The following is a 22,786-nucleotide window of genomic DNA, read 5'->3' on the forward strand; positions in this document are numbered from 1 at the left end:
AGCTCTTACCAATGCTCTTCTGCTTTCTATGCTTCAACCATACTGTACTTCCTTCAGTTTCCTGAGTGCAACCCTGCTTATTCTTATTTCAGGGTCTATGTGCTGCACTCTTCAGAATGCCCTCCCCCATTCCCTCCTTCACTTAGCTCACCTCTACTTTTTTTTCAGGCAGGTCTCGGCTTAAACATCATTTATTCCACATAACCTTCTGTGAACTTCCCAAACTAAATGAGTCTATTGATTCCCATAGCCTAATTTGCTGATAAAATCCTGTTGAACTGTAATGACATAATCAGTGTTGTTTTCCACCAGACTGTAAGCAGACACTGACCCTTTCTGTCTTGATCAACGTGGGATCCCTAGAACTTACTTTAGTATCTGGCACACCTTACGCACTCAATATTCTTGGCTGTCCCTTACGTTACTGCATTCTGTCAACTCTTTTCAGATACTGTCCACATCTTTCTGTCCCCACCACAACTCCCCTACTTGAGCCAACTATCATGTTGTATCTGGAGTCTTTCAACAGACACCTGGCAGGTTTCCCCACTGGTGGACTTTTCTCCAGGGTGCAGCCAGGTTGACTTTTCTAATGCAAATCTAAAAAACTCTACTATCTAAAGCCCTAAAATGGCTTCCCATTGCTCTTAAAAAGTCTAAAACCCTCAGCATGGCTTACAAAACTCTTTGTAATTTAGATTTTACCTCTCAAAAGCACCTATGCTTATAGTCAAAATGATTCCCTTTCACATTCACAAGTGCTCTCTCTACTCTTTGCAAACAATATTCTCTATGCCTGCCTGAATCACTATTCTCCACACCTGTTTCACCCAGATAACGCCTACATAATATTTAGGGATCATCATCTCTCCCCACTTGGAAGCCTCCTCATACACTCAAGTCTGGTTTAGAGGGTCCATCTATAGCACCTTCTACTCTACTTCTCCAAACACACATACTGTTTGTAACATTAATCATATAGAAAGCGAGGTGAGAGAAGGGACTATCTGACTTCTTTTCCACTGTATTTCCAGTATTTATCACAGCGCTTGGTACACAGGAGGAGCTCAGTAAGTATTTACTAAATAAATGAATTTAAATGCTTCAACAATGAAGCTATTTTGCATCATTTCAAAAGAAAACTTTGAAAGATTTCATTGTCTTATTAAATCTTGTGACTTCTAACCCTACGCCCCTCAATTTATCCTACAAATCCAACATGAACCCCACACTCATTTGAACCAGCACCCCGAATTCTCTTATCAACTTATAATGCACCCTTTACATACTGTATCTGTCCAATCCCCAGTTAATTTAGCAGTCTAATTTCTATCCTTCAGGTCCTAAGCTGCTCAACTCAGGGGCTCCATAAAATTACAGAATCTTTCTAACTGGCTCCATTAAACTTAGGTTTTCTAACCCCACTCAGTTGTGAATATAACTTCAGTGGTACTTCCCCTTATTTCTGGCCTGTCCTCTCTCCTAGCATATGTCTAAGCTTTTGCCACTTATCTCAAGCCCCCAGATATGCTAGGCCTGTTCACTCTTGGTACATGATCCTGCTCCTTTGTCACCAAGAGAGGATAAGACACAAATCCTCTTTTTTGCTCTAGACTTTCTTTCCTTTTCTCTGCATCTTTCCCCTAAACCTGAAGCTTTTATCTGTGCTTTTGACCCCACTCCTTCTGGTCTGTTCTTGGACTCTACCTCACTGATTTTGGTACTGTCACATCTTACATTAATTTAACTTGCACAAAGGCAGCTCTACACAAGGTTCTACTGTGTGCTTTCACTGTGTTGCATCAGCTGAAGTCACATTCATTCCACTGCTTGTAGATTACTGTACACTAAGATGGCAGGTCATAGCTCTTCCATACCTGATATGCCTAATTAATAGAGAGGCTGAAGTGTCATAAATAGAGAAGTGATCGTGTTGCTGTTTTGCCCACTCCAACTCATCCCTGTTGAACTAAGCAGTGCTTAATATTATCTAGCCAGATCATAAGGCAGAGGAAAGAACTATGTGCTGTGAATGGGACTGAGACACAGTCGTAAGTCATCTGCTCTCCCACAATCATCAATTATCAGGCATCTTCACCAATGAATTCATCTTCTCTTGGCGATTTGATTCTAGTGGTTAAAACCATGCTTTGTGCCCCCTCAACCCCAAATATGATCTCAAATATAAGCCATCAACAGCCATTTGAGAGTCAGCAATTTGAATCCTGGAGATAATACGGAGAGTCTTAGACCATATCTCCTCCCATACTGCTGTTTCCTCTAAGCCTTCAGTGCTTTTAGTCAGCATCTTTTCTAAGTCACAGAAATCAGTAAATATCGGAATACATAAAACAGAAAGGTCTGAAGAGAAACGGACTGCTAGCTGATAGATGGCTGGTGAGCTTCAGGATGCAGAGGTAGGGGTGAGGACTGTCAATTCAAACAAGAATGCAAACCACTCAAAATAAACATTCTCCTAAAGCACTAAATATTTCTGAAGTCTGGCTGGGAACTTTCAGAAAAGAACACAGACCACAGCAGCCGTGTTCCTCAGATCTACATACTCATTTCCTTCTCCCCCTACCAAACACACACACTTAGCAAAGAAAGACTGCACTGATTATGAGACAAGGACTGAAGAAGCAAGAACTAGCTCTGCAAATAAAAAAAAGGCAAAGCAAACCCTTTACACTTACTCCACCCTAAAGCAACTACTAATTATGTTATGCTTTGATCTTTTCAACCATGTTCACTCACATATATTACTGTCAGTATCTTTGGGGGAAAAAAACATGTAAGCAGTAAACATTTTAAGGACCTTTCACAAACCAAATGACAGCAGGTTTTTATTAACATATCTTACAATGTTGATTATTCCTAGTTTTGTAATTTCTGCTTAATTATAAAGATCAATTTAGCTTCTACAGTAATGTACTGTATTTAAATGATCATTCATACAAGATATCACACCAGTACATTTTTTTGAATAATATACACACATCACTCTAACTTGGACCTGTTATTTTTAAAAGTGGGTTTATAAATGGGACTTATAAAAGTTATGGGGAAAAATTAAAGTTCTAGTTTAGCAGCATGCATGTATGTATTCAAGTACAATTTTCAACCAAGTGCTTTTTTAAAATTTACTGGTGACTAATTCACCAATATCAAAATAAACACTATCAAACACCCAAATTTTAAAGTTAAGGCTAATATTTTCACTTCACATCCATATGCACAACCATAAAACATTCCATTTTAAATAAGTAGTAATCAAAGTCTGAATACATTATACCATGTATATATAGCATCAGAGTTTCAAACTGCAGAATTATTCAAGTTCATGAATCCTGTAACAGTATTTACTAGAGATGTAAATTAGCATTTTGCTCTTCAACCACACTTACAAATGGTCTGGTATTCATAATGATCAATGCAAAAAGTATGACAGGCTGAACTTATGATACAGTATTTAAAAAAGTAGCAATGTGTTGGAAAGGACAGCTATTTAGTCAAACAGAATCATTTGAGTCTTACAGAAAGTTATCTTAATATTTTGGAAATGTATATAAAAATAGCAAGCTATTTCCATGTATTTTATTGTAGAACTATAGGTAATTTTTTGACTTTTTGAATACATTTGAATATGTACTGCTCTGCTTTCCATATTTTAATGCAAGGCCATCATTTAATATCCATTTTTATACTCTTGTAATGTCATATCATTACAAACACTTTTTAGAACATGGATCTGACATTTTTATATTTCATCATTAGATTTGTTTAGTTTATTTTTACGTGTAAAAATTTAATTTTATATAACAAGCCATGGAAGTCCAAAGTACCAGGGATAGCTTGATTTGATAGCACTATATGTTAAATACTCAATTACTGAATCATTTAGGAAAAAAAATCTTTGTAGCAACGTATCACATGCTTTTCAGTAATTTTCCTTCTCATAGAGTGGGTTTTAGCTCAATCATTCTCATTTTTACTGATTTTTAAACCCTGCAAACATAAACTGTTTTTCACAGCAGTTTCTAAGAAGAATGCAGAAGCAAGGCTCATTCATGAGGGTCATCACCACTGCGCCTTTTTTTTTTCCTTTTAGGAAACCAAGCAGAAATAGCAGTGATTACACTGCACAAATACAATATAGCTGAACCTCTTGAGCTGAAAGAAAGTTCCAAAACTTATGGTTTATTTCTGGGGAAGTCTGAGCATTTCTAATACAATCATATAAACAAAACCTTGTTTGGTAATAAAAGGTGGGCATGCACAGAATCAACATCTGCCCAATGTATGTACCTCTTGATTTTATAGTAAGATTTGTTATTACCTCTAGTAATTCATCCAACTTGAAATGGCAAATTTTGATTTTTAAGGACCCCCCCCAACCATACATATGCCCCCCAAAATGTACTGTATTATATTAACAGCAGCAATCTACTTATTTTACAGCTATTTCAATTATTTACCTGGGGAGAAGATTTATGAAATTCCTGAGAATGAATTCAGTTTTCAGCAAAGCCTTAAACTTTTAACAGATTCCTCACAATAAGAAAAAATGTTAAAGTTCTACTATTAGACCAACTTTTACTATACAATATTTCACATAAATCATGTTTTACATTTTTTTCTAATTACATACAGAAAAATTCTCAAATCAAACACAAGAATGGCAGAGGAAAAAAGATGCATTATGCTTAGCAGATGCAAATTAAAACACAGACAGAAAGAAGCAGTAAAATGTCAAATAAATCACACCCACTCTAAGTATCAATGAATAGCTGATATGCATTGTTGGGAGAATCATTTCTGAATGAGTTTGTGAACAAGTTGTGCTTCTTATTAATTGTGCACTTAAAAAATGACCACTAAAGAATAATTTAACTTGTTATTAATGTTTTCCAGATATTAAATTATTATACCATTAATGTGATTACCAAGCACCTAATTTTGGAAAGGCTTCATAACGTATGTTTTCTTTTTCTCCCTCAGCAAAAGTGTTAATCCCCCAAATTAAGTTAAAGCTTATTGTTGAAAAATAAATTTGTAGCGAAAATGATGATATGATGCAATGCTGAGGTGGAGAGTCACAGCCCATTGTAATGTGGACCCCATCTTTTATTGATGTGATCAAAAGTATGAGAAATCCACTGTTGCTCAAGAACTTTGTATCTTTCCTTACAAATGTAGAGAGGTTTGCCTCGCCTAGAATAAAAAGAAAAAAAAGTATTAATATCATACAAGGAAGATTTCACTTGCATTTCTTTTTCTTTTCTTTTTTTTTTTTTTGAGACAGTCTCTCGCAGTGGAGCAATCTCAGCTCACTGCAACCTCCACCTCCTGGGTTCAAGCAATTCTGTCTCAGCCTCTCGAGTAGCTGGGATTACAGGTGCTCACCACCATGTCTGCCTCTTTTTTTATTTTTTTATCTTTTATTTATTCATTTATTTTTTGAGACAGCGTCTCACTCTGTCACCCAGGCTGGAGTGCAGTGGCGTGATCTTGGCTCACTGCAAGCTCTGCCTCCCGAGTTCACGCCATTCTCCTGCCTCAGCCTCCCGAGTAGCTGGGACTACAGGCACCTGCCACCATGCCCGGCTAATTTTTTGTATTTTTAGTAGAGACGGGGTTTCACCATATTGGCCAGCCTGGTCTCGAACTCCTGACCTCAAGTGATCTGCCCGCCTCGGTCTCCCAAAGTGCTGGGATTACAGGCGTGAGCCACCACACCTACTGCATTTCTTTTTTTACTAGATTCTTCTTTTTTGAGACAGAGTCTTTCTGTTGCCCAGGTTGGTGTGCAGTGGCACGATCACAGCTCACTGCAACCTCCACCTGCCGGGCTCAAGCGATCCTTCCAACTCCTCCCGAGTTGCTGGGACCACAGGCATATACCACCACACCTGGCTTATTTATTTATTTATTTATTTTGTAGAGATGAGGTCTCACTATGTTGCCCAGGCTGGTCTCAAACTCCTGGGCTCAAGCAATCCTCCTGCTTCAGCCTCCTAAAGTGCTGAGATTACAGGTGTGAGCTACTGGGCCTGGCCAACAGATTCTTCGTGGCAAAAACCTCACATGGTAATTTGGTTTATTTCATGTTTCCTCAATATATTGATAGGGATAATATCTCAAAAACTAGAAATAGCTCTGAATTAATGACAGTCAGAATTTCTTTCTTTCTTTTTTTTTTTGAGACGGTTTTGCTCTTTTTGCCCGTGCTGGAGTGCAATGGCGCCATCTCGGCTCACCGCAACCTCCGCCTCCCGGGTTCAAGCGATTCTCCTGCCTCAGCCTCCCAAGTAGCTGGGATTACAGGCATGTGCCACCACCCCGGCTAATTTTGTATTTTTAGTAGAGAGGGGGTTTCTCCATGTTGGTCAGGCTGGTCTTGAGCTCCCAACCTAATGTGATCCACCTGCCTCGCCCTCCCAAAGTGCTGGGATTACAGGCGTTAGGCACCGCGCCTGGCAAGAATTTCTTAATATTAAAAAAATTGTAATTACAAAGCCAGGAATAGCATATTGGTTTTCACTGACCAAATTTCAATAAAACACCAGGATATATCCGTGAACATCTCACCTAAGATCCCGGTCTTCCTCTCCATGAGCATCCAAATACACGGAACCCCAGAGGCAGAAGCGGTGACCTCGAATGATGATAATTACCGATGCATTGATCAAAAGGAAAATACCCGTTCCTGCACCACAGTTCTGAGAATGCTAAAAAATTAAAAATATATTAATGAACTTCATAATCAAATAGGCTTTATAATAAAATCAAGAATATCTTAATGCCTTCTAAATAACACAGTGATTTAAAAATAGTAAGATTTCATTTAAGTTAAACTTATAACTCCATTCCTAACACTTTATTATTAATACATTAAGAGGAATTTGGGTAAGGAATATCTAGTAAAGCAATTAAGAGCCAATCTAATTCAGAGTCTAGTATCTCCAACAGCACAGACGACTTTTGTTTCACAGCACATTCCCAAGTATATACCATTAAAGGATAGTAGGTGAAAGGAGAACTAGAATTGTACTTAAGGAAGGATTTACTCACTTAAAACCTCAGAGACTTTCTTTTTTTACTGTTCTACTGGATTAAGACACACAATCCCTGTATGTATTATATACTTAATTCAAAGAGTGGTTAAATATGAAGAGCTGGCTTGACCATATTTTCCTTGTGCTATGAGATCTATGTTTTCATAAATTTTGTATTATCTATTATTGCTTACCAATACACATTCACAGTAACTTTGTTGCTTGCAGCAAAGTCCTTTCAGGCATACAAAAGTACCACACACAAGGCAAACAGCAGGATCTTTAGGAACCTTGGTGCAGACACTACAGGTTTTTCTGTGGTAGTACTGAAAAATGGTGTTATAATTCTCAGGCAACTGTAGTAGGTGTGGTAATTTCCATTTTGACTCCTGGATAAGCAAGGCCTAAAACATCCAAAAATATTCATTAGTTTTATGTATTTAGGTCACTAACACAATATATTTTTTAAAGGTATTTTTACGGAAAGAAAAATCTGCCTCCAAGAATGTGGCTTATTTTCTTCATTAACACTCCTCTCATTTCCAGTTTATATATGACTAAAATAGTAGTTCAACAGTTACCATTATCTATTTTAATGTATTATCGTTTCCAATTACAATATGATTTAATTTTTTAGATTAAGCAACTTAAAACATTTAAACTTGTTATTACTTTAAAAGAAAAACACCATCTCTAAGCATGCAGGGAAAATACATCTAATTGTATTTGACTTTAAACATGCATAGTGCAAAGGTTTTTAAAAGTTACATATTTTTTAAAACCAAGTTTTGACCACTCTCAAACAATTCTTTAGCTTTTTCTTTAGGGGAGATCATGGTTATAACTCATTTTTTCTACTTTAATACTTTATAATGTAGAATCTCTTTCCTAGAATATGTACAATTCATTACACCTCAAGCTGTTAAGATCTTTTATATCCCTTTAAGTGCTGGGTTAGAATTCTTTTCATATATTTCTTGCTTTAAGAATAAAAAAATTTTCAAGTTAGTTAAATTTCCCTGAAGGGTATGCTTTATTAACTATTTGCAGCTGCATAAAAATACTGGCAATAGCATAAAATTTTTCTAGATGCTACTCCATTCACACTTTAAACAGATAAAATGTAGTGTGAGTCTATCACCTTAAGAAACTGTAAGTAATAGTCAATTTAAATGGAGATCATATCACGTTACCTACATGCAGCCATAATCTACCTAAATCAGTGGAGTAACTAAGCTAGCTTGTTCCTCATCAACAAGTTATGGATAAAGTGTCCATGGAAGCAATTATAAGAACAGTATACAATACATCATTTGCCAATACTCAGTGCCCAACCCTGGACCCCAAGGATGGCACATTCTGAAATGAGTTGATTACAGTGGAACCCTTCCATTAAAGGGAAGGGATAACAATTTGTCCTCACTGAACTTGACACTTATTATAGGTTAGGCTGCATGTTATCCAGTAGCCCATAGCACATTACCTCCAATAATTTCCCTCATTAAGAGAGATGTAAGGCAACAGGTGGATGTCCATGGAATTCACTGATCTTAACATATACTCAATCATCTGAAAAAAGCAGTGGTATTTTAAATCATGAACTACAAAACTGTTTTTTTCAGTGCCATAAAAATTATGAAATTAATGAAATTTACAAATATTTAGATGGCACCAGCTGGAAGAAAACACCTACAGAATGTGTATGCTCTACACAGCAACCAGTATATATGGGTGACCTTTCTCACAACTGGAATACATATGTATGGTAAATAAGAGGTGGAAAGTATTTAACAGTTGTAGCAACTCTCATGATTACACCTAAAATTCGGTCTTGCCTTTCCTGTTGCGGCCTGTGTGGAGTTTGCTCGTGGGTCTCTGAGACCCAAAAATTGAGAGAATTTTCACAAGAGACCCAAAAATTGAGAGAATTTTCACACCCCAGGGGCTGTGCCTGTGCCATGCCACAGAACAAATATATTGAATTACACTGTGAATGCTAATGGATATCATTTGGATTACTATGAGAAAAGGAAAGAAGGAAAGTTGAGAGGCTTATGAACATTCAAAGAAGGCAAAGAAAATGACTGGTCTGAAGGCTAAGCTTTATCTTAAACAGCACCATGCTGAGAAAATACAAATGAAAAAGACTATCAAGATGCATGAAAAAAGAAGCACCAAACAAAAAAAAGACTCCACAGGGAGCAGTACCTGCCTATCTGCTGGACAGAGAGGGACACCTCGAGCTAACGTACTTTCCAGTATGATTAAGCAGAAATGAAAAGAGAAAGCGGGAAAATGGAAAGTCCCTCTGTCTAAAAGTACCTGCCTAGGGAGAAACAGAAGTGTTAAAAATTACTTCAACAGGGCCAGGTGCAATGGCTCATGCCTGTAATCTCAGAACTGTGGGAGGCCGAGGTAGGCAGATCATTTGAGGTCAGGAGTTCAAGACCAGCCTGGGCAACATGGTGAAACCCTGTCTTTACTAAAAATACAAAAATTAGCTGGGCATAGTGGCAGGCGCCTGTAATCCCAGCTATTCAGGAGGCCGAGGCAGGAAAATCACTTGAACCCGGGAGGTAAGAGTTGCAGTAAGCCAAGATTGCTCTACTGCACTCAAGCCTGGGCAACAGAGCGAGACTGTGTCTCAAAAAAAAGAAAAAAAAAAGTTATTCCAACAGGAAAGAGAAAGAAGAAGGCATGGAAGAGGATGGTTACTAAACTCTACTTTGTTGGAGATGGCTTTACAAGAAAACTACGTATCTATGGAACATTCATCAGGCCAATGGGCTTGCGTTTCAAGAAAGCCCATGTAACATCCTGAACTGAGAGCCACCTTTTGCCTAACAATACTTGGTGTAAAGAAGAGTCCTTCATTCCCAATGTATATAACTTTGGGTGTTACTACCAAAGGTACTGTTACTGAGGTAAACATGAGTGAGTTGGGCCTTGTGACAGAAGGAGGCAAGGTTATTTGGGGAACATATGCTCTGGTTACCAACAATCCTGAAAATTATGGAGGTATAAATACAGTCATACTGATTTGACAGTTTCATAGATACTTATTGAAGACTACACACCAACTGAAAAACTTGCCATTACTGTGATGTTTCTGAATACTACCAAACAGCCTTACATGTCTGCAATCAAGAGATTTATTAAATTGTAAACATTAACATGGAAAAAAAAATTTGGTCTCAAATTTCTGCTTCACTGCTATTCTGGACTCTTCTGTGGATTTACAGGCTAAGGGAGCTATGTACTATCTATCCTCTAGTACAGTTTATAACACTGGTTATACTGAATTAGAAACTAAATGTCATCTGACCATTCTATGTTCCTTAGACCATTAGGAACATTTGTGGTATATGCCATCCACATCACAAGGATAGCTTATCGCATTGCCTGGAGGGACTGACCATGACTATCAAGAAGAATAAAAATGTTGCCATACAATTGGTAGAGCAATATTTTGGAATTTAAAAATGCCTACTGCCACCCCGACCATAGACCAAGCTTGAAAGGCAGAAATTTAACACAGAATGATTACAGCCTTATAGAAACAAGACATGACCAATCACCAGAAGCTCAGCCCTCTCAGAATAAAGTTTGGTATCACATCCTTGCTCAAGCAAATCCAATCAGGTGAGGTGTGCTGGATCACGGATGGTAAAAGAATAAAGTCATATATATTTGTATGTTAGCTGCAGCTTTATGACTACTTGCAAATCTTGCTTACTGTGTCATATATCTTTGCAACATTTTCATTCTCTTACTATTGAATTCAGTGTGAGTAGGTACTAATTAAAATGTTCCAGACCATCTGGGTGTGAGTACAACAAATGACAGGAACAATGGACATCTCTCAGAGCTACTGGATGCAGAGAGGCCTGATGATGTAAGGACTATATGTGACAACAGGTTGCTTATTTGGGAAAGTCACAGATGCATTTGCAGTCATAAGTAAAATGGTTACATCATTTTGAACAGCAGAAGTGAAATTCTGTGAATGAGAAGAAGGGTGTGTATGTGCCAGGCAGGCAAGATGTGAAAGTAGTGGGCCACCAGTTTGTTTTTTAAATCCTCCTAGCATCCTTTGCTGCTTTCTTATGTTAATAACATTATAAGTTCTTTTGGAAAATAACCTCTGCTCTTGCTCCATACAGTTCTGATGGGGCTGCCCTCAACACAAGATCCTGCCCCACCACTAGGGTATATGTATTACAAGAGTTAGGCCACCCAGATTCTCTCTCCCAGGAATCTGAACCTTGAGCATGCAAACGGATGGAAGGAAAATGGTTGAAGCTTAGTTATCTGGTGGCAGCACTTCAGAGAAAAAAGATCAGAGATCTTTGTGGTTTCTCTCCTTCCCAAGCGATGACAGTTAAGCTCTTTAATTCTGCACATTACCAAGTATGCTTCCAATGAATGGTTTTTTTTTTTTCTGTCATAGTTTGCTTTGGTTTTCCTTATTTTAAATCAGAACTGGATTTTGTTGTTTCTGAACAAAGAATCTTAACTGATACAAAAATTCAGAAGTAGTAATTCACAGACAGTTTTTCAAGGATAGTGCTGTTGGACTACACAGCTCCTGTCATCATTTACCCTGCTAGGTCTCTCTATACAGATTAACCTTCCTGAGGTTGACCTAGGGGTTAGGATCAGGGCTAGGAACACAAGAGTGGAGCAGGGACACAAGTGGGGATGCAGGTCAAATGGTGGTGCACTTACATAACTGGCAAAAATTCTGCGTTAGCATAAATTAATAAATTAATCAAATGTCTACTACACTGCCTCTAAAATAATTATCACCTAATTATATAAAAAAGATTAAACATTTTAAAATGATAAATTACTGTTTTCCATCAGCATACATACCAATAATCATTCATCTAAAATGTAGGCTTGATTTTAACCTATGGCTCATATGAAGACAAAAAACTCTGGGTGTGCTCATTACTTTTTTCCCTGCCTTGGTTCTACAATTATACCCATCTCTTACTCCATGTCATTCTGCATAGGTTTTCAGACATCAAAGTATGATGTCAAATTATTGCCATATGCTCTGTGAATAAAGAAATTATTAGACAGGAAGATATTTGTATATGTAATATGCAAGATTCAGTTAACTTCTTGAATTTCTCTTTCCTTTTTTTTTTTAAAAAAAAGGGTATAAAATGAGATAGCATCTTTTTAAGGATTTCAGCAAAAAACGGAAAAGAACAAAAGCAGAGACATTTATAACTTATGCTTATCTTGCTTTTATTATTCATTTCAATGTTTTAAAAATGAAATCTAGTCCGACATATCCATCTGAAATATTATTTTTTTATTGTCCTTTTGATGTTCAAAATTAAAATTCTCATTTTCCCTGAAACTTGGCTCCCCTTTCATAAGTTCTATTTCTGCCAATGACACCACCCCACAACTTAATTGTTCCACAAATATTTATTAGGTGACTAGTCTATATGAGACACTTTCTAGAAACTGGGGATAAATAAGAAACAATTTCTGCTTCATGGAGCCCGCATTCAGACACATTAAAGAAACAAACGTAATAAACATGGCAACTGTTAGAGACAGTCACAAAAGTACAGCCTTATAGAACAACAGGGAAAAAAGGGATTAGGATGTAAGGAAGATGGACTATCAGACAAATCTTCACGGAGGAAGTCACATTTATCTTAGCAAAGGTAAATGTTACTTAGCAAACAGTGATTATTAATTCAACAGAAGGGTAGGAAGGTTGCTTTAGTAACAGCAATAAGTAATGTTCTAGAAGTTTAAAAATGTATAGCATACTTATGCAATATGCTTTTGTGATTTGAGCAAGGTAATGGCAGAGGAGGGGTATACAATGAGATGGAAAGGCAAGCAAGATGATATGCTTACCTATTAGCATATCACCACCGTGGCAAGTTAGTACACCTCTTTTAACATACCTTTCCTTGTTCTGCATGTCTTTCAGTAAACGATTTTATCTCAAAACACCACTGAGTTATAATATCAAATGCTGGAACCGGCCAATCCAGACAGGAGGCACTGATGAATGGATGTTCTGTTTGGTAAAATGTTGGCAGAAGTCCCAGGCAGCTGGCAAGAACTGAAAATTCTTCTTCTTCCTTTTAGATACAAAATAGAAAATTCTCAAAATATTTCATCAAGAACATTTCCTATTATATAGATTTTAAGGGTCATCCTCATCAATTACTTTGAGACAATAAGAAAACTTTCTTAACTGAGTCAACTGAAAAAACGTGAAGGGAGTAGGAGAAACGAGAGAAAAAGGTTCCTAGCTGTTATATCTAAATATCCTCAAAATACATCTCTTTGAAATATAACTCCTAAATGTCATCTGCTTCTTTCATATATTTATTTTTTAAATAGAGTCGTTACATATCTAATAGTTCTATGAAACCTAGCTACTCTATGAAAGCACATGTTAATTTGGAGCAAAAAGAAAGTTATTTCTGGTTTAAAACGTGTAGGTTGTCAGTGTGGATAAGGAACAACAGTAAAAACATGAAATTCACAAGAGACAGTGCTAATTAACGTGCCTAGACTTTGAATAAGTGTGAAACAAAATTAGTTTTAAAAAGGCGGGTGGGGTTGTTAGTAGCCAGGTAATCCGAAGCTCTATTTGCTAATAAAAGTACCAGATATATCAGTGACCAAGAATTCATATCCTAAAAGTTGATTTTTAAAGAAGCTTATTAGTCTTATAAACACAGAAATATATTCCCCAAACCCTCTTTATTTAACCGAAAGACCACATAGGAAGCTAATGTGTCTGCTCTCCCTTGTGCACGGAATCAATTCCTATTATCCTCCAAATTCCAGCTCACTAGGGAAGCCTTCCCTGGCACCATTTAATGAAACCTCAGACCACCCAGCTCCATTCAGATATAATTAGTTCTTGCATACCTTGTCAACACTTCTGTTCTTGCATTTATGTTTCCTATTAGTTACTTTAAAAACAAATTTGCCTTCTCCATAAGATTGTGAGTTCTCTGGAAGTAGGAACTCTGTCCTCCTAACACTTGGCACAGAGCAGACATTCAACAAAGGTCTGCCAAACTAATTATGGACATTAAGTACAAAATTCTGAAATATGCTACAAAGAAGAAACGCAGATGAAAAAGAAAAATATGCAGACTGAGAAAGATGTTAATTTTCAAATCTCTAGAAATAAAGTTACAAATCTTCCATTTATATAGTTTAACAAAGTAGGCATTTTTAAAAACTTTACTGATCTATAAATCCATATACCATAACATTCAACCATTTTATGTATAGGTTAATGAATTTTGGCAAATGTATAGTCATGCAACCACCAGCACAATAGTTTCAGAATAATTCCATCACGCCTTAAAATTTGCTTACGTTCCTATGCAGTCAATCCTGGCCCCTACTCTTTGGACCCAAGCAGTCACTGATATTTCTACTATTATAGTTTTGGCTTTTTAAAAAACTTCATGTAAATAAAATCATACAGGATGTAATCTTTTGTACCTGGCCTTTCACTTATTTTGAGACTCATTCATGTTATACCACATTTTGTTCATACATTCACCTGTTGATGGTTGTTTCCAGGTTTTGACTATGAATTAGGCTATTGTGAACATTCATTTAGAAGTCTAAATGGAGACATATGTTTTCATTTCTTCTAGCTGATACTTAGCAGAACTGCTCGGTTGTACAGTAAGCATGTGCTTAATATTTTTAAAAACTGCCAACCTTTTTCCAAATTGACTATACCATCTTGCATTACAGTGAATAACACTTCTAGGACTTCAAATCCTCGCCAACACTTGGTATTATCACTTGTGATATTAATTGGTACTTCTCTAATGAACAAAGATGTTGAGTATCTTTTCATCTACTTGTTGGCCATTCATATATATTCTCTTAAGAAGTATCTATTCAAGTATTTTGCCCACTTTTGTGTTGGGTTTTTGTTTTCTTACACTTGAGTTAAAAGAATTTTTGACACATTCTGGATACAAGTCTTTTTTCACACAGCTAGAAAAAAATTTTAGGTATAAGTCACATACCATAAATACTCTTTTAATATATACAATTCAGTGGTTTTCAGTATATTCATGAAACTGTGCAACCCTTGCCAGTATCTAATTCCAAAATATTTTCATCACCCCATTATAAATTGAATTATTAATTTCATTTTCAGATTGCTCGGTGCTAGTGTATAAAAATACAATGAAATTTTTATACATCTATCTTGTATCCTACAACCTTGCTGAACTTGTTTATTAGCTCTCACAGGTTTCTTTGGAGATTCCTTATGGTGTTCTAGAGGTAAGGTCATTTTATTTGCAAACAGAAACTGTTTCACCTCTTCCTTTCCATTCTGGATGTCTTTTTTTCTTTTTCTTGCCTACCTGCCTTGCTAGAAAATTTAGTACAATGCTGAAAAGTGGTGAGAGCAGGCATCCTTGTCTTGTTCCAATCTTGTTCCTGTCTTTCACTATTAAGTATGATGTTAGCTAAGAGTTTTTGATATGTTCTTTATCAGGCTGAGAAAATCCCCTTCTACTCCTAGCTTTGTGAGTGTTTTTACCATGAAAGGACATTAGGTTTTGCTAAATGCTTTTCTTTGACAAATGAAATGATCATATGGTTTTTCTCCCATTTATCCAATTAATATGCAAACTAAATTAATTCACTTTTGTTGTCAAACCAACTGTGCATTCCAGGATAAACCCATTTGGTCATGCCCATGTTCAATGCAGCATTACTTACAATAGCAAAGATATTAATCAACCTAAGAGTCCATTGATGGATGAGTGAATAAAAAAATAGCCCTCTGTATTCATGAGTTCCACAACCAGCCACACATCAAAAATATTTAAAAAAATAAAATACAAATAATACGATATAATTATTTGTATAGCATTTATATTATATATTATAAGTAATCTAGGGTAGAGATGATTTAAAATATATGGGAGGGTGTGCATGTTATAAGCAAATACTACACTATTTTATGTAAGGGACTTGAATAACGAGGGATGACTGTATACACATGAAATATTACTCAACCTAAGAAAAGAAGGAAATGCTGTCATTTGTCACAACATGAATGACTCTGAAGGACATTATGTTAAATGAAATAAGCTAGTCACCGAGAGACAAATACTGCATGATCTCATACTGGAATCTTAAAAAGTAGAAGCAGAGTAGAATGGTGGTTACCAGGGTCTGGGAGAAATGGGGAGATGTTGGTCAAAGGATACAAACTCTGTTATAAGATGAATAAGTTCTGGAGAGGTAACGTATAGCATGGTGACTACATTTAATAATACTGTATTGTATACTTGAAATTTGCTAACAGAGTAGATCTTAAATTTTCTCATCAGAAAACATAACTATGTGAGATGATGGATATGTTAATTAGCCTGATTGTGGCCATCATATACAATGTATACATATATCAAAACATTACACATTGTATATGATAAATACATATAATTTTTACTTGTCCTTAATATTTATAACTCAAATATTTCTTGTACCTCAATAAAGCTAAAAGAAAAATACCCATTTGGTTATAGTGTATTATTCTTTCTATTGCTAATATTTTGTGAAGGCTTTTGCTTCTATGTTCATGGGAGACATGGGTTTGTAGGTTTTTTCATAATGCCTGGTTCAAATATCAGGATAAAACTGGCCTCATAAATTGAGTTCAGAAGTGTTCCTTCTTCCTTTATTTTCTGAGATAGGTTCAAGAGTATTGGTACAATTTCTTCCTTAAATGTCTCATAGAGTTTACCACAATGTTATCTTTGTTGATATAAAGTTCTTGATGTTTCTTTTCTGGATGAGTAACAATTATATAAATTTGATAACTAAATTAATTTTCTTGGTATAGATATATTCAGATTTTCTATTTCTTCAGTCAGTTTTAGTAATTTGTATCTTTCAAGAAATTTATCCATTTTATCTAACTTGTCAAATTTATTGGCAAATGTTATCCATATATTCTCTTATGGCTCAATATGGATGTCTTCTTCTCTTTCATTCCTGATATTGGTAATTTGTACCACCTCCTTTTTTTTTTCTTATCAATCAGCTCTCTTCCAGTTCAGCTGAGCTCCTGTCATCTAGGTTTATCCATTTTACAGACCTTTGCAAAGAACCAGATTTTGGACTCATTGATTTTCTCTACTGTTTTGCCATTACAACTTCATTGATTTCTGTTCTGATTTTTATTATTTCCTTTCTTTTACTTGCTTTAAGTCTAATTTGCTCTATTTCTAGCTTCATATGGTAGAAACTTAGATAATGATTTAGATATTTCTTCTTTTTAATTTTTATGTATTTATTTATTTATTTATTTATTGAGACAGAGTCTCGCTCTGTCGCCCAGGCTGGAGTGCAGTGGTGCAATTTCCGCTCACTGCAACCTCCGCCTCCCAAGTTCAAGTGATTCTCCTGCCTCAGCCTCTTGAGTAGCTGGGACTACAGGTGCGCACCACCATGCCCTGCTAATGTTTGTATTTTTAGTAGAGACAGGGTTTTACCATATTGGCCAGGCTGGTCTCAAACTCCTTGGCCTCCCAAAGTGCTGGGATTACAGGCATGAGCCACTGTACCTGGCCCTTCTTATTTTAAAAAAAGTATCTGAAGTGACAAATATCCCTCTAAGAACTGCTTTAGCTGGATCCCACAATTTCAGTATATTGTGTTTACATTTTTACTCAGTTAAAAATATTTTCTAGGCTGGGTGAGGTGGCTCACGCCTGTAATCCCAGCACTTGGGGAGGTCAAGGTGGGTGGGTCACTTGAGGTCAGGAGTTCAAGACCAGCCTGCCCAACGTGGTGAAACCCCATCTCTACTAAAAATAAAAAAACTAGCCAGGCATGGTGTTGGGCACCTGTAATCCCAGCTATTCAGGACTCTGAGGGAGGAGAATTGCTTGAACCCAGGCAGCAGAGGTTGCAGTCAGCTGAGATCACACCACTGCACTTGAGCCTGGGCAACAGAGGGAAACGCTGTCTCAAAAAAAAAAAAAAGAAAAAGGGCCGGGCGCGGTGGCTCATGCCTGTAATCCCAGCACTTTGGGAGGCCGAGGCGGGTGGATCACAAGGTCAGGAGATCGAGACCATCCTGGCTCAGACGGTGAAACCCCGTCTCTGCTAAAAATACAAAAAATTAGCTGGGCGCACTGGCAGGCGCCTGTAGTCCCAGCTACTCGGGAGGCTGAGACAGGAGAATGGCGTGAACCCGGGAGGCGGAGCTTGCAGTGAGCCGAGATCACGCCACTGCACTCCAGCCTGGGTGATGAGCAAGACTCCATCTCAAAAAAAAAAAAAAGAAAGAAAAGAAAAAAGATCTTTTCTAATTTCCCTGTGATTTCTGCTTTGATCCACAAATTACTTAGAATTATGATGCTTATCACAGATTTGATGATTTTCTGTTATTAATTTCTAATTTAATTCTGTGTGGTCAAAAAATGCTCTATAATTTCTTTGAAAATTGATACTTTACGACTTGACATATGGTTTATTCTAATGAACAATATTCCATGTGTAGTTGTATATAATATATATTCTACTGTTTGTTGGAGAAGTTATAGATGTAGTTACGTCATAATAGTGTTGTTCAGGTCTCTTTTATCCTAGTTGATTTGCTCTCTACTTGTTATTGATTACTAAGAAGGCACATTGAAGTCTCCAGCTATAACTGTAGATTTGTCTAGTTCTTCTTTCAATTCTGTCATTTATTTATGTAATTTGGAGCACTGTTATTTTGTGCATATATGTTTACAATTTTTGTATCTTCTTGCTCTATTGAGAGAGGGAATTTGTTACATGCAATGCACAAATAACTTGGGAAGATGGGAACTGCCAATGGTAAAAAAATAGCAACATTTTTCCAGCTTATGATAGGAAACCCAACAATGAATAAAAATTAACAAAGATCTACACAAATACATTTTTTTCCCCTAGACCTCATAGGATATATTTCAGTATTACTTGGTCTCTCATATGAAGCAGACCTTAAGTCCAAATGTTGGTTACTAAGATGAAAAAAACCTACTGCAAGAAACATTTATAAAATAAAATTTTCTCAGTTTTTGACTTGGACGAAGGTGACAGATTATTCTAAACAAAAACTCATGAGGTGATGACTTTTTAAAAAATCAAATATTTTCAAAAGACGTATTATATAACAAGTGTGTCATAGTAAGGAAAATACAAATGGGCTTTTTCTCGTGAGATGACGATCACCCTGGGGACTGAGGCTGGTGTGTGCCGCGGCTGCCCTCACCCTGGAAGAATGCATTCGGGCCACTCTAACCAGATTCCTAAGTCGCTAGGGATAAAAGGGGTAGAGAGAGAAGCGACTCAATTCTGGAGTCTCTCGCTCACGAGCTTCCAGTCAAAAGCAACAGAATGGTGCAGCATCATCTTTAGGCATTGAAGGCCCGAAAAGCCCATTTTAACTACAGGTCTGCTTAATTAAAGTTAAGGAGCAGAAGAACCGGCGCAGCTTCACTTTCCCTTCTCTAACATGGCCTCGAGGGCGGGGGAGAGGGGAGAGAAAGAGGAGGTTTCCGCTCGACCCCGCCCACGCCTCGGGGCGGGCCAATCCTGGCGGGCAGCCCTGCCAGCGCAAGCTCGCTGCCAGTAGGGCGCTGGGCGGACTCGGTGAGGTGATTATTTTGGCACCTGTTGCCAAGGCTCCTCCTCCCTCTCTCCTTCACGGGGCCGGCGGCGGGCCATTGGCAGCCTCCGCCCCCTCAACCTTCGCGGGGCGCGGGGCGCCGGCCGTGGGCCTCGGCTTTTTGGTTCACAGCGGGGCAGGGAGAGCCACGGGAAGGGCTCTCCAGGCAAGAGGGGGACGCCAGGCGTCGTGGCAAGGAAAAGGGACTAGCTCCCCTTCGTTGTCAGCCAGGGACGAGAATAGAGCCACGCTCCCACCTGGCTGCTCACGAGCTGTTGGCGGAGATGTCGGCCTCCGGTGCCCGAGGCCTGCGGGCCACCTACCACCAGCTCCTCGATAAAGTGGAGCTGATGCTGCCCGAGAAATTGAGGCCGTTGTACAACCATCCAGCAGGTCCCAGAACAGTTTTTTTCTGGGCTCCAATTATGAAATGGGGGTTGGTGTGTGCTAGATTGGCTGATATGGCCAGACCTGCAGAAAAACTTAGCACAGCTCAATCTGCTGTTTTGATGGCTACAGGGTTTATTTGGTCAAGATACTCACTTGTAATTATTCCAAAAAATTGGAATCTGTTTGCTGTTAATTTCTTTGTGGGGACAGCAGGAGCCTCTCAGCTTTTTCGTATTTGGAGATACAACCAAGAACTAAAAGCTAAAGCACACAAATAAAAGAGTTCCTGATGACCTTGAACAGTCTAGATGTGGATATAACCATTGGGACCTAGTTTATTATTTGGTTATTGATAAAGCAAAGCTAACTGTGCGTTTGGAAGACACAATAAAACTAACTGGTAGCTAGTGCTTGATTCAATAGAAAAATAAAGCAAAGTTTTAATAACAGTCAAAAAAAAAAAGAAAATACAAATGGCTCAACTATGGAAAATGCTCAACATGAGGAGAAATTAAGACTACACGGAGTTGCTACACTGAGTGATCTTTTGTACCCAGACAAACGAGCTCAAAGCAAAGATCAAATAGTTTTATAACACAAAGTAACTTACAATAGGGTAACTTACACATTACTGGTACTCACATAAATTGGTAAAATTCAATGAAGGGCAGTTTTACAATAACCATTAAGACTATAAATGTATGCAACTGTTGACACAGCAAATCACTCCTAAGAATTTATCCTAAAAATATAATTGAAAAAATGCAAAATAACATATATGTACTATTATTCACTGTGGTATCATTTATCAATGGCAAAGGATTGGAAATAATCCCAATGTTTATTAACAGTGGACTGATTAAATACACTCAATATATCATATAATGAAATGTTCTGAAGCTGTGAAACAGAATGAGGAAGATCTTCATGTACTGAATATGAAATGGTCTCCAAGATATATTAATAGCAGAAAAATGCAATGTGTAGAACAGTGTGCAAAAAGAGAGCTAAAAGAAAAAAATATATACCTTCATACACATGAGTTTGTATAGGCATAAAATGTCTATGGAATAATAAAAAGGAAACAGTGATTGATAGCAACTACTGAGTGGCTAGGGAAAGGGGTAAAAGGGAAATTTTTTCAGTCTTTTTGCACTGTTTGAATGTTGAAAAAATGTGAAAACATTACTTATTCCCCCCAAAATACATTTTTTATTTTCTGTAAATTTAATTGTTGCAATAATGTATCTGTGCTGTTTAAAAATCAAGAAAAAAAATTAGCAAAAAAGTCTCTTCACCCTCTTCTCCAAATCTTACATTCACTAACCCAACTTCTACGACTAGACGTAATTTATGTATCTTTCCAGAGTATCTTACACATATATAAGCAATATAAATACCACTATTTCTCCCCTATCTGAATTTATGCCTAACCCTTAGTTAGTTATTCATCTCTGAGCTCTTTCCATGTAACAATATAGAAAACTTTCTATTCTTTACTACAGAGTATTCCATTGTATGAATAAACCACAATTTAGCCAGTTTCTCATTGATTAATGCTTAAGATGTTTTAATTTTTTTGCTATCCGATTATGTATATCCAACTACCAATAAATAGATCACCATATTATTATAAGAAATGTCTCTAGTGGAGTTTTGATAGTTAGATTGAGATCAAAGGGAGTACAGTAAGCAATATTAGTTTTTACAGATTTAATACTAGAAAATTACCTATGTTTCTCAAAAAATGCTTTCGTGTGGCAAAGAACAGCGTAGCCTGGGTCCAGATGTTAGTAGTGTAGGGTCTGGGTTCAAACTAAATGTTTTCAAATTCTGCCTGCTTTACTTACAAGGTGTGAATCTTAAGTAAGTTACCTCATCTCTGTGTGCCTGCTTCCTTGTCTGGAAAATGATAACAGCTACCTCTCAGTTATAATGAGGTTTACTATTATTATTATTATTATTATTATTTTTAGAGACGGAGTCTTGCTCTGTCTCCCAGGCTGGAGTGCAGTGGTGCCATCTCAGCTCACTGCAAGCTCCGCCTCCTGGGTTCATGCCATTCTCCCGCCTCAGCCTCCCGAGTAGCTGGGATTACAGACGCCCGGCTAATTTTTGTATTTTTAGTAGAGATGCAGTTTCACCGTGTTAGCGAGGATGGTCTCGATCTCCTGACCTCATGATCTGCCCGCCTCGGCCTGCCAAAGTGCTGGGATTACAGGCGTGAGCCACTGCGCCTGGCCTATAATGAAGTTTAAAAGGATAAAAATGCAAAGCACTTAAACAGTACTTAGCATGTAGTCAATGTAGTACATGCTAGCTATCATTTTTCATGGGAAAATTATTTTGACAGAAGAAGAAAAAAAATAAAGGAGATATATAAATGTTCTTCAAGATTTATGGGGGTGGGGGGGCTAGATAATAAGCCCCTGTGAGAATCTTATAACTATTTTCTTCCAATAAAAATGCATATACACAAACTACTTTAAAAACAATGCTACGGAACTTAGAAGTTACATGAAGCTGCTCTATTTAGAATTCCAGAGTTAGAGAATAAAAGAGACAGATTCATTTAAGAAGAAAGAAAAGATAATGGAACTATGCAGGTTACTATCATTAGTCCTAACATGGTAGTAGAAATAGTGCTAGACTA

General features: G+C 37.2%; 1 protein-coding gene across 7 annotated transcripts in view; it reads right to left on the bottom strand.

The window, feature by feature from the left end:
• Positions 1-2,808: 2,808 nt before the first annotated feature.
• UBR3 (ubiquitin protein ligase E3 component n-recognin 3) overlaps positions 2,809-22,786 on the bottom strand; it is a 279,870-nt gene continuing 259,892 nt past the window's right edge. For 5 of the 7 annotated variants that reach the window (XM_033231173.1, XM_033231172.1, XM_033231176.1 and 2 more), the window contains 4 exons: positions 12,998-13,177; positions 7,253-7,462; positions 6,592-6,731; positions 2,820-5,214 (listed from right to left, as the gene is read on the bottom strand). In XM_033231173.1, coding sequence (XP_033087064.1) covers positions 5,097-5,214; positions 6,592-6,731; positions 7,253-7,462; positions 12,998-13,177 — 648 coding nt within the window. In that variant the 3' untranslated portion in view covers positions 2,820-5,096. Of the gene's footprint in view, positions 5,215-6,591; positions 6,732-7,252; positions 7,463-12,997; positions 13,178-20,286; positions 20,395-22,786 lie in introns of those variants that run through there. The other 2 variants (XM_033231180.1, XM_033231177.1) reach the window with 2 other exon arrangements.

This window comes from Trachypithecus francoisi, unplaced genomic scaffold, assembly GCF_009764315.1.
Source record: "Trachypithecus francoisi isolate TF-2019V2 unplaced genomic scaffold, Tfra_2.0 Lachesis_group13, whole genome shotgun sequence".
NCBI classification, from domain to species: Eukaryota; Metazoa; Chordata; class Mammalia; order Primates; family Cercopithecidae; genus Trachypithecus; species Trachypithecus francoisi.